At 26.5% G+C, this 13,756-nt stretch overlaps 1 protein-coding gene across 2 annotated transcripts; it reads left to right on the forward strand.

Annotated features, from left to right (window-relative positions):
• The first annotated feature begins 4,413 nt into the window (after positions 1–4,413).
• LOC114164182 (protein yippee-like At4g27745) lies at positions 4,414–6,476 on the forward strand. Of its 2 annotated transcripts, XM_028048747.1 has the most exons (3): positions 4,414–4,536; positions 4,656–4,783; positions 5,992–6,476. In XM_028048747.1, the coding sequence occupies exons 2-3, from the start codon at positions 4,691–4,693 to the stop codon at positions 6,217–6,219; spliced, it is 321 nt and encodes a 106-aa protein (XP_027904548.1). In that variant the 5' UTR covers positions 4,414–4,536; positions 4,656–4,690; the 3' UTR covers positions 6,220–6,476. The 2 variants fall into 2 exon arrangements, with proteins under 2 accessions (XP_027904548.1, XP_027904546.1); XM_028048745.1 differs by having other exon boundaries at positions 4,448–4,783.
• Positions 6,477–13,756: the final 7,280 nt, after the last annotated feature.

A 13,756-nucleotide genomic window follows, 5' to 3' on the forward strand; every position in this document is an offset into this window, starting at 1 on the left:
TTTTCTTCTTTAGCATATTTTATCACATCCTATTTATATTTTTCTTTCTTATCACTGTTTTACTATATGTTTCATATTATTCAAATTTTATTGAATAAATAAGAAAACTTTTATTTAGTCTATCAATATATAAAATAATTCAATTTAATTCCTAATATAATAGTTTTAGGACAAAATATTTTTATTTATTTTAAAAATTGTATCTTATGGTAAAATAATTTCATAAGCATAACTTTGTATACATTTATATATTATTCTTTCAAATACCATAATTAAATTAATTGTGCACTGTTTTTTTTAAATGATTTTTATGTACAATGGAATTCTTTCTAAAAGTACTAGATGAATGTTGGGATTTCTTTTATATCTGATTAAAAAAGAGTTTAATCATTTATATTTTTAGTACTTGAGTGAAATATCCATTAAGTAAAGTCCATTTCATTAAGCTTATTTAAGCTATCTTAAAATTAAAACTTGTTCAGAATAATTTTCTAAAAAAATATTTCATGACAAACATTTTGAAGTGAAAATTCTAATAGTTTATTTAGATATTATTTTCGACATATGCAATGTTTTAGAAAGTATTTATTTTTTTGTGTTGGAAGTATTATCAATTTTCTTATATGAATAATTCGTATGTGAAGTCAATCTCTCTATTATATTCTAATAAAAAAAATTCCAATAATAATATGGAATCGATAATTTATCTTAACTTTAAAAAAACTAACATTTAAAAATTCTTTTAAGAGATTAAAATAAATTAATTAAACAATAGTTCTATACTTCACTAAGAGGATCACAATATGGTCCGTTTATCTCGACATATTATGTTTAATAATATCTCATTAATTTAAGTATTTGATAAATAAAAAAATCACTTCAATATTAATATTATTATGCTAAATGATCAATTTTAATTTGTATAAATATTCCTTCTTCAAAACGAAACATAAAATAAAGAATGTCACTTGCAGAAACCTATATTATGTACGGTTGAGTGAAACGTATACCTAATTTGTTACACGTGTTTAGTAAGTTTCATCAAAGTCTCGATTATTTTTTTTAAGATGTTTCGCTTCAAAAGAAAACACTTATGTAAGAAACAAATATAGAGCACTATGTCATTTGCTAAAAACATTCTTAAACTAGTAAATAAAAATAATTTTTGTTTGCATTATTTAACAAAAAGTTTTAAAATATCTTAAATTGGTAAAAAAATTAGTTAATTTTAATTGAAAATTATATTTAGACCAACAATAGATTGTTGAAGATATCTCTCCGCCAGTGAAAAGACTAAAACCAACAATTATTGGAATGAAAAAATAAACAAATTTACCGTAACTAAAATTAAAGTTTTCTCATTTTATAGATATTAACATATATTAATATAGTAAAATAATATCATTCCGTGTAGTGTGACATACACATTTTATAAAGAAGACTTCTGGAGTTTACGTCCAATACGAGGTAACTATTTATTGATAAGCTATTTTTACAGTTAAACAGAAAAAATAATAAATTACATTTATGAGTGTAAATTTATAACCTGAAGTATTATTAAAATATATTAAAACAAGTATGCATTTAATGCCGCTAGGATTATTTAAAAAAATAATCTTGTCATATACGTAATATTATATCAGTATAAAAAAGTTTATAAAAATAACAATTAATTTTTAAAATTTTAATAAATTATTATATTTTAAAGGGTAAAATTGATATTTTGAAATGTGAAAGAGATTTTCTTTATATATTATTATAAATTAATTAATTAAAAGTTATGATGGCTTTTTATAATTTTAAAATAATAAAATATTATGCTAATATTCTTTGTTTGATTAACATTTTTAAAATATTGTCATAAATTATAGCATGAAAATTTTATTAAAAAATAAAATAAATACGAAAGATGGTAATAAATTTTATAATAAAATTGCATCGTACATATAAACAAAAATGTATGTGAATTTATATATACATATACGAATAAAAAAATTAATATAATTAGATTAAAATATTTTATCCATTAATTTGTAAGGTTTGAAAACAAATATACATCGACGGATCATTAGAGGAGCAGAAGGGGGTCATGACACTCCAAAACTTTGTTTTTTTTTTTAAATTTATGTAGTTACAAATTTTGAAATTTTGAAATTATGTATAATATTTTAATTTTTGTTTTATATTTTGTGTAGTATACAAGAAATCAAAGAGTTAAATTAAATATTTTTATTTTATTAATAAATCATAATATTTAATGTTAATTAATAATAAAATTTGAAATCAAATATAATAAAAAATAAAAGAATTATTAAAATACTTTTTAGTTTTCTTTTGAATTTTCCAGAAAAAGACATTATTTTTACTTTTATTTTTTATTTGTTCTCTTTTTTATTGAAAAAATATATATACTTGTGTCTCTAGTAAAATATTAATTTAATAATTAATATTATTTTTAATCTCACGAGCTTTTTGTATATTAATCTTTTATGAATATAAAAGAAAAAATTTGTATTATGTATTTTTTCACAACCAATCTTTAATTGTAACTTGATTATCACGAATTTTTCTTTTAGTGATAATGTTAGGAAAGAGAGCCCTAACAGAAGCTCACCACGCCATAATAGCAGCTTAAAAGCTGAAAACAAAACACAAGGTCGAGGATGAGGTTCTAAAGAGAACTTAAGACAAGAACTAAAACACCTAAACTGGAAAAAGAGACAAACATAGGTTTGAGCTCCATTTACTTGGAGAAAAATGAGCTCAACTAACTCAAAGGAAAAAAGAGTTTATACTCTATCAGAACTCTCTGTTTCAGCACTATGAGGGAGGAGGAGAACAATTTATGAGAAGGGAGACAAAATGAGTGGATAAGTGACCGAAAAGGGGTCTTAGGGGTATTTTGTGGGCTGACCCTAGGCCCAAACCTTGTTAGAGCATAAAAATGGGCTTACATGAAAGGTTAAATCATTTCATTGATTCCCATTTTTGCAGAGATGAAATTGTTTCAGTTTAAAACAATTGTGACTAAATTTAGACAAAATATCAGATACAGGAATTAAATTAAGAATTTTCACATTCAATAGTAGCAAGTGACACTACCACTGCCACATTACATTGTCTCTACCATGTGGCACACCGTCAAATTGACAAGTGATAATTTTTATTTTTTAAAAAAATTATAAAAAATAAAAAAGAAACATGTGCTGATACATGACGAAAAAAATCTACTAACGAAAAAGATTTAATTGCAATGATTTTTTCAAAATAAAATCCTAAATAAAACAAAAATAAAAAAGAAAAAGATCTACTTTAGATATCTCTATGAAAATAAGAACGAACTAATAAAATAATTTATCCTATGTTAAACTATATAAGCGGACTAAGAGATCTAGTACTAAAAAGTGTTCTTTAATTGGTATTAACTTCACTCCATCTTTAGTTTAATATCAAACAATATACTCCAATCAATATGTGATGAACAATTTTCAATCAATCTTTTTTCTAATTTAATAATAAAGAATTTGCACCATTAATCAATCAATTATTGAAAATGTCCACTTATCTTTTATAGGTTAATAGTTAGAAAGTGCGTGCCATTTATACAATAAATTTTCTGTCAATTAATTAAATAATAAAAAGTATGTAGTGACCTAGTCATTAATAAGTTAACTGTTATGCGTTTGATTCCCCTTATCTGTTTTAAGGAACTTGAAAAAATTTATTAGAAAATTAAGAGACAAAATTATTATTTTTTACACTTATGACTTTATATTTGTATGTGTGAACAAAATATTAGATAATTTAATGTATTTTTCTACTCATAATCAATTATAGTTTTTTTATTGCAATAAATAACAATTTTATAAAAAATGAAAAAAAAATCTCATTTAATATAACAACTTCACCATTTATTTTCCCCACCTGCTGAGGAGAGAAATAAAACATAACAAAGAAAAATAAGTTTTTGAAACTCGTTCACTAACTTTGAAAGAGTAGTTTAATACAGAACACTTAAAAAACTTAGGTTGGGGTTGGGGAAAATTACCGAACATTTGAGTGCGGTTGTGGATTTTTCGTGATCGCCACCGATCAAATCCAGAACAAAACTTCAAAACGTAACCCTTAACAAAGAAAATAGAAAGACAACTTTTTCATTCTAATTAAAAAAAAAAATCTTAACTCTAAAAAACATGAAAATTGGGTTTAACCTCAACAACCTACCTGTCTTTTATCTTGTAAAGGGATTCTGTTCCAGTATTTTGATTTGATTTTTTTTAACCAGTGGTTTGTTTATTATTAATGTTAATGGTAATATTTATGATTAAGACTGTATACTGTGCAAATGGTGGGGTTTATTGTGTCTTTATCTGATTACCATATATAACACAATTTATTTTATTTTATTTTGAAGAACTTAATTGGGAATCTTCGTTAACTTTTGTGATCAAGCCTACTCTTGCACGCTAACTAACGACATATTTTCTTCTTATCTTATTGTTGCAGACTTTTGGGTCATCATTGAGTCTGGTGTAGGTAAAGAAATTTCATCACTTTTATTCCTCTGCGCCCTTTTCTTCATCTCATTCATTTATAATCGAATTTTTTGCTCTGTTACTCTCTTGGATCACCGGTGTTTGGTTCATTTGGAGCAGTGAGGTGTTTAATCTGAATTTTTTTTAACCAATTCATGGCGGAACTGATAGGACCCCGCTTGTATTGCTGCTCTAATTGTAGAAACCAGGTTTCACTCCACGATGATATAATTTCCAAGGCTTTTCATGTAAACCTTCTCCTTCTCTCTCTCTCTCACTCTCTCTGTTTTACTTTTCTGGGTGATTTTGGGACTAAAAATTTGTATGGAATACTTTCTTTTGCATTTTAAGTGAAAATTATGTGATTTTTTACCGTTGACTTCATAGATGTATATGATGGTTTGTTGCCAATTGAAATCATCATCAACCTTTTTTACTTTCCACCACATAACTCTCCTGGTTCTTCAAAAGGGTAAGGGCTTTGCTGAATATTATTGTTTCTAGTTGCCATTACTGTTACAAAAGTAAAGTGGGGAAATTCCAGGGTGATTTCAAGAAAGGAAAGAAATTTGAGCTCTTGTTTTGTAATTGAGTGTTAAGTACAGAAGTATGGTTGAATAAAAAATGAGACTAGTCTCACTAGAGTCCACTTCTAAAGTCCAATGTGTATATCTCTTTATACTATTAGGACTACAATGAATTCAGGCCTTATGATCACTTTGAAAATGAAAAAAAGTTTTTTCTTTTTAAATTTTGATTTCAGGTTAATATTTGGATAATTCCTCATTCTGTTTTTTCTTAATTGGAAATCATGGAAGTTAGTCTGTACTGATATTGATGAATTTCTAATGCATTGTGGGTTGTCTATGCCTAATGTAAGATTACATGCTCAGTAGAATAAAGAAAACTTATAGAAGAAAGTTTGACATGCTTCCACAGAGCGAGATTGATGGCAGTTTTGGCATATCAAGGTTGTGAGTAAATAAATACTGAGAAGACAATTAGCTGTACATACACCAAGTGACAGTAGTTATAGATGTCAATTGGATGTGGCTGTTGCTGTGATTTTCGATGTATAAGTTTTGGTTGAGTATGTCATTTGTGGAAATTTGAAAACATAATTTCAAATGTGGTCGTGGGAAGACAGTGGCAGAATTAACGATGTGGAAAGTAGGAGATTTAGATTTTCGACCTTTCATATCTTTGTCTCTCTCTCTCTCTTTGTATTTGTAGTTGACATAACAGTCAAACATCACAGAGATTGCCAATTTGTTATGTTTTGTTCATTCATTATTTGACATATTTCCTAGACGAAAATATTCCCGCAGGATCTTTGTATGTTCTCATTTGGTTGTTCTTGGTACTTAAACTTAGATTTAAGGTTTATGATGTTATCTGCTAGAAAAGCTTTCCGGGGTCATTTTTCTTGAATTGTGGTCCTAAATTTTATAATCAGGGAAGAAATGGGCGAGCCTTTCTGTTTTCCCATGCAATGAATATTGTGACGGGGCCAAAAGAAGACAGACATCTCTTGACTGGCCTCCACACTGTTGCTGATGTTTATTGTGGTGATTGCCGTGAAGTGTTGGGTTGGAAGTATGAAAGAGCTTATGAAGCGTCCCAGAGGTACAAGGAAGGAAAGTTCATACTTGAAAAGTCAAAAATTGTTAAGGACAACTGGTAGCATTACATTGTAACCCCCAATCCATTCATTCTGCTCTTCATGTTGCTTCTTTCATGCTTTGTGGTGTAATCTTGTATAGGAGAACCTTCAACCATTTCAAATTTGTCATTGTTTCCCCACCTTCAATTTCCTCAGGTTATGGCCAGAAGTGGAATTGGTAGATAAACATAAACTGTTTATTCCTTGTTAATAGCATTGTGTACTCATTTCTGGTCTATGAATATCATGGCATGGTTACAGATTTCTTTTGAACTTTACTGACAGACAAAGTTTTTCTATTTACTGCTTTATTACTGAGGTTATGGCTTGAATCTCTTGGTATATAAAGTAGTAGATGTTCTTGTGCTTCAATTAATATTTGGTAATAGCACAAATTGAAGTTGTAATTTTAAAGTTCTGCTGCTCGTACATAACAGAATATCTGTTATTCTTCTGCTTCAATTCTTCACATCCATGCGTTCAGTTCTCTTGACCATTTACAATGTTCCGAATTTTTTGTTTTTTGAAAGGCTAAGGATAAAACTTTTATTAAGAATATTAGTCTTTGCACGACAGGTGCCAAAACAAAGTCAATAACATCCAACATCAGAATAAACAAGGAGCAAAGATCAGGGTGCCAGTTTCTCCCATTAGACAAAAATGACTGCATCGTACATTTCTTAAATATAAAAACCTAAAACGATCAAAGTCTGATATAGGAGGAAAACCAGTATTACTTTATAATTTAGGGACAAAAAGTTAACCCTTTTAATAAGATTGACTTAAATATCGTTTCTTCTTATAACTCTTTGGGTTCAATCTCATAAGCCTTTTCAAAGGAACCATTCCAAGCTTGGTCAAGTTCCATTAATAATCCTACTAACATTAGTAAGCAGAAGAAAGACACTGCAACTGATACATATAATTTATCAAAACCATATAAGGAAACCCTCCAGGATAAAGTTACATACCAATATGTTATTTATTTTTTAAATTTATTATTATGTTAAACAGTTTAATAAGAGTAAAAGTGTATATGTTTTTTCTTTATTAAATTTTTATTTCACTCAAAGAAGAAGTTACGTTCCTACACCTATACATCTTTTTGGAAAATGTGACAAAAGAAACATCCCTTAAAAGATATATTTCTACATGTCTATTGATAAATTAATGTTACAAATTAAATAATGCTCATAAGTAAACTGCATTGTTACTCCATACTAATTATATATAAAATTTATGTATTTATTAATATGTATCATATGTAACCATTATGAAGTTAATTAAAAATAAAAAGTATTATGTATCAATAATAATTGGTATTAAACATTTTATCTACTTAATTTTTATGTTAAACATTGAAAGTTTTGGATGATTTACACTGAGAGCTTCATAAAATAAAGGATATTTTAAATTAAAGTACAGTGTTTTGGAGTAAAATTAAAAAAGAACGTGTTCCTGGTACTATTAAAAAATTCATATCTTCTGTCTATTTTGTTTTAAAATTTTTTTCTAAAAAATACTTATAAATTTTGTTATGAAAATTTTTTACAGAAAATTACTGTCAATTTTTTTCAAAATATTTTGTATAAAAAAATTTTTATAATAAATTTTGTAGAAATTATTTACGAATTTTATAATTTTGTAAGAAATAATTACTACGAAAAAATTATCTGTCAATTAAAATTTTTAGAAAAAATAATAAGAAATTTTTTTTCTTACAAATTTTTTTAACAAATTTAAAAAAAAAAATTCATGTGATATCAGAATTTTTAGTGTGGTGGTACTTCATTATTTGTGTTGGAGTACAAATGCATGTGCATTGTGAAGATGTCTATGCTGCGCTGCAGCTCCAACGAATATATTTTGAAGGAATAACAGATAAATAATATAAAAAAACTTACCAAAATTAGGTGTGATGATAGTGAATAACTTGTATAGCATATGAAGTGGATTATTCAAATATTTTTACTAATATTACTGGATGCGTTGGTGGAAGAGAAAAAAGAATGGTGGTGGTGGGTTGTTGAGAAAAAGTAGCATAGAACAGTGATGGTGAGATATGATAGGTTGAGGTAAAAGGTGGAAATAAAGTGGCTTCTTCATCAATTTAAAGTCACACACATTAAACTTTTAATCATACGTCATCACTTTTTCAGTGTCATAAATATAAATCTAACAGAACAAATTACATTTACTCATTTTTAAATAAACAAGACAAATATTAATATCACAGAGCTTATTATTAAACCTAACATTTTTATAGCGTTGAACTTGTACACATCACTGTATGACAAATCATGTTGTCATCAGGAGGATATAATATCTATCGGATGATAATCAAACTTTCATTTTTATGCGAGATTTAAGAAATCATGTGCCTAATAAACTTAATAGTTAACATTTCATTAACCAAGTAAAAAGATGGGAAAGAATTGACAATGGAAAAGACAACGGTGTTTTATTATCACATGCTGCTTGTTAGTAAGACCTAATCAATGTTTTCTTATCATGATCTTTGAAAACATTTGAATAGACGGTGGGGGAAAACAATAGATAAGGGAAAACATGTCATTAGATGTTAAATTTAATTAGTATTTTCGTTCTTATACTTTTTTTTTCTTTTGGTTTTGATTTCATTGTTTGTTTTGGTTTAACCAAATTTTACTATGCATTAAATCGATTAAATATGGTTTTTCATCTTAGATTAGTGTAACACACAGTAGATGTTAAGTTGGTTCTTAAGTTAATAATCATCAAAGTTTCATATCAAGTAACATAAAAATATTATAAAAATAAAAATTATTTTTTGAGTTTCACCACAATTCAACATTAGATATATGAGGTCTTAGGTAATTTTGTAATTGGAAAGTTTGTAATTTTTGTTAAAAATATTGCACCGTAAAGGGATTCCAATCTTGGCCCATCAAAATTATATAAAAAGGGTTTGAGGTTTTGTCAAAAAAAAAAAAAAAACATTGTAAGAATGTTTGCATTTGTTGCCAAAAAAAAAAAATTGGACGTTGAGTAATAATTTTTTTGTTAGTATTCATGGATGTAGGTAGGTCTTGAGGTGCCGACCCTATGTATCAGTTGAATAAAATGCTTAATTAATAGCTTGATTCGTATATATTTTTTTCTTTTGACTCAATTGAGGTTCTATATATATAATGTGATTCATTTTTTCGTCAAATGTTGTTCTTCACATATTCTAAGAACTAATCCAAAAGTCACAATTGGGTTCATGTCTCCAACTCCAACAATGTAGTAGACAAAAACGAATACATTATGTTCCTACCAATATCGTGAGAGGAGTTAGAAAGGGAAATAATGTTTTGGATCACATGTGATCAATTTTTAATGATGTTAAAACAATTTAAGGATTCAATTAAGTTTAAAGAACAATATAAAATTCAAATTAATAACTAAAATTTTATTATATTGGAACGTGAGTTACCTTTCAAATGACATTGATATTAATTTAATGAAAATAACTATATTAAATCCATTTTATATATAGTGACACTTGATTAAAAAAAAATATTAAGATCAAAGCAAATCAAGATCTAAAATATAAGAACTAAAATAATAATTAATCTTTAATTTAAGTATTAAGATAAAAAAGGAGAAAATAAGAAAACGTAAAAGAAAAATTAAATAAATAAAGCATCGTTATCAATGAGAAAGAAGAAGCAAAGATATGTTTTGATTATCATATTTTCCTCTCCTTTTTCTTTCTGGTTTTTTTCGTTTCTTTTTCTAATAGTATAATAAATGTATCATAAGTTGTAGCTTCCTAAATAAATTATTAATCAATTAACTTTATGCGAATATGTTGTAAATTATTATGCCGGGTCCCGACCAAACTCATGCTTTTAAAGCAGTTCAATCATTAGGACAAATCGGTGTTCTTTTAATAAATACTTTAATAATAAAAAATAAAACAAGTTTATAATAAAGAAAAAGTAACTTATATATTAATTAGAAATAGTTCTTTTAAAAATCTGATATCAAATAGATTCTACAAAATAAGTTATCATAAACTAATTTTAATTTCTGAAAAAGTGGTTTTTTTCCCTTGGTTTAAAAATACTCATGAAAAAGTTTAATAGGTCATAAATGAATTGCACCAAGGAAGTAATTTATGGATTTACTCTTATAAATTAAAGTTTTTAGTTTTATGAAATAATTTTGACACCAGTTTTTACTCACGTTAAAAACCTTTTTACCATGGTAAGATAAACTGGTATAATGATGAAAGCTTATTAAAGGTCTTAATTTTTTCAAGAGGCTTTTCCATTCTTCCAAGTATTCTTTCTTTAATATTTGGTTAATATATTCTTCAGATAATATTACAATTTTAACAGTTTAAAACTAATAAATTAATAAAATAGGGTGTTTCATTATAATGTTCAAAATAGATAATCAAGTGTACCAAATATATTTATACAGTCTTACAAAAATAGGATTATAAAAATATATCATTCATACACTTAAACTAAAATAATAAGCTCTAAACATAACCTAATTATAACTTCGACTGAAACCTTCCACCAACCTAAAAGATGACTCATCCAGAGGTGTCTTGAAAACTACAACCTTATATGCTTCCACCGAATAGGTGATCATCGATCATCACAAAAGAAAAATAAACAACATAAGACAGAAACACAGAAGAAGTGTAGGCTAATGTGCAAAGGAGATATTCATATATATATATATATATATATATATATATATATATATATATATATATATATATATATATATATATATATATATATATATATATCATGCCAAATACTTATAAACATGGTATGAAACATATATCTAATCACACAGTAGTTGACATTATACTCAATTATCCAAATACATGCACCTGACATCGGATCCCAGGGTGGCTTGCACCTACGGATGGTTCCCAAACTCTGCAGAGTTTGGCCTCAAGGGGTTATCACCTAACCATCAACAAGGTAAATCCCCTTCGCGCTTAGGACTTGATCTAGTGGCTATGATCTCCTTCATCTCTTCACCACATAATCTACTCTGCTCTACTTGAGTGTTAGTAGTAGTTAGAAAAAGGATACCAATCCAATAATGAATCCTTATGTCGATGCATACGCTAAAATATCACCATATAGAAATTCTTCTTAAAATTCCTTAAACATCATAACTTTGCATGCTCACAAACCATTTAATATTATATACCCATCATAACATTTTCATCTCAATTCATAGCAATAAGGACTATTAATTCAGTTCAAGTATACATAGAACATCCAAAGTAACAAAAACAACAAAAACAGGAAAACATAGCAATTGGCGCTATACATGAAATACATCCAAATGGTGAAAACCATTTCTCTAACCACAAACTTCAAAACAAAGATCCCACCGGTCAAAATAAACACTCACGTGTTTAAGATCAACTGTCAAAATTTCAACTTAATCCGACAGTTAACAAAGTGGAAATCTTCATTTTACCAATAAAATGCAGTGTTGAAACTTGGGTTGCTCAGTGCCAGAAAGTGGCGCCTATCGTTGATCAATTCACAAAAATCAGCACTCAACACCACCTAGCATACGCTTAGTGCCAATCGAGTCGTAAAAATGAGCGTTCACTGCTGCCACGTGAGGCTTAACATTATATCAAATATCAGCAACATCAATTTAGCAATTTTTGACAATCTAGGCCAGTTTAATAGCTCAAACTAGTACTTCTCGTTTAGATACTATTTTAAAATAGTCTTTAAATCCTGGAGTTGATACCAATTTGATCAATGACTCAGATCCTGAAATTTCCCATTACTACCAATTCAAGCAACAACATAGAAATCAAGAATCACACCTCAATTTAAACACAAACCAATCAATCAAAATTATATCAATTCATAACACCAACAATCCAAGGAGAATTTTACAAATTAGAGATTACTCAGTTCAACACAAGCTTAAAGTTAGCTTCCCTGACCTATTATCTTGCTTATGCAGCTCTTTAAATGTCAAACGCCTCTAACTTCACAGGATGCTCTATTTACACATAAAAACATCATAAGAATGATCATGACATACCATTATGATCACTAATCAGCATAAACTCATACTGATGAATAAAATGCGCATGCAAGCGAAAGAGGGCAACAGAAAACAAAAATAGACAAAAAAGATAAATAAACTCAACTTATGCGAACAAAGAAACTGATCAGTTCAACTTGAAGAGCTCACCGAGAGATCAATCCTATGGTTTCGATTCTTCAATCAGATGACCAGATAGACAAAACTCCAAGAAAGAAGTCAGAGAACTTTAGAAGTGTGATTTCTAAAAAGATGATGTATTTTAAAATAAATGAAACTCTTTTATAATAATTCTATTTATACTAAAATTTTTTAATATTAAAATAATTGAATCTCATTATTTTTAAACCACTATCACTGTTAAAATGTCTTTTTCTAAGGTTTCACACTTAATTATAAGATATTGTTTTAAACTTCTGTCTTTTATAAATTTTGTTATTACTGAAAAGATATTGAGTCATACAAGGTGAAGAGAGCAATACTTTAGAGTAACGAGTGCATAACATAATAACTTGTTGAATTGTTAATGAGTCATCAAAAGAAATTTATTGTTAATCTTTTTACTCTCAAGTTAATAATAATTTCAATAGTATTGTACATAGTAATATATAAGCAATAGAAAAAATTTAGTGTGTATTTGGTATGGTAGATTTTTGTTTATAGACTTCTTCAACCATGGATAAATAATAAACACAAATTTAGTCATCCAGATCAAGCTTAATTATATTTTGAGTTTTATATATTTAGATTTTTTATAATTTTTTATTTTTTTATTTTATAATTTTAATATTTTTATAATTTTATAATTTGTTAATTTTGTATTTTTATAATTTTGTATTTTTAAATTTTAAATATTTTAACTTTATAATTTTATATATTTTTTAATTTATAGTTTTTTAATTTTTTAATTTATAATTTTATAATATCATAATTTTATAATTTTATAGTTCTATATTTTATGTTTTATAGTTTTTTAATTGTCTAATTTTTTATGAAACACATTTAGTTTCATGCTATCAATTGTTTCTTTCAAGTTTTGTTAGCTTTAGAAAAATATTTTCTTAAAAGAAAAATGAAATTGCTGGCTTTAGGAAATACTTCTTTTAAAAGAAAAATCTATTTGACTTATAATTTTGTTGAAAATTATATATTCAGTTGTAATCATGTTTCAATACAAACATGGTATAAAAAAAAAAAATATTCTAAAAATTAAATCCACATTTTAGTTAGATTTTTAATTTAAATTTTTTAATTTAATGTGGTATATATATAATCTATAACTATATATAAAGAGGATTCCATATTTTGTGTCCATATTTCATAATTTTAACTTTACCCTTTACAATATAATTATTGTTAAAGTTTTAAAAATTAACGGTTAGTTTTACGAGTTTTTAAGAAATATTTACTTATGTCCTTCTTCTTTTTTCTCCTATTTATCAACAATTATTTTCTCATATTTTCTTCACACATTTAACTTTAT

This window comes from Vigna unguiculata, chromosome 9, assembly GCF_004118075.2.
Source record: "Vigna unguiculata cultivar IT97K-499-35 chromosome 9, ASM411807v1, whole genome shotgun sequence".
In the NCBI taxonomy this organism is placed as follows: Eukaryota; Viridiplantae; Streptophyta; class Magnoliopsida; order Fabales; family Fabaceae; genus Vigna; species Vigna unguiculata.

Coding starts and splice junctions, on each gene's coding strand:
- LOC114164182 (XM_028048747.1), top strand. CDS start 4,691: ATGGCGGAACTGATAGGACCCCGCTTGTATTGCTGCTCTAATTGTAGA. Junction 4,784..5,991: donor TAATTTCCAAGGCTTTTCAT/GTAAACCTTCTC, acceptor TTTTATAATCAG/GGAAGAAATGGGCGAGCCTT.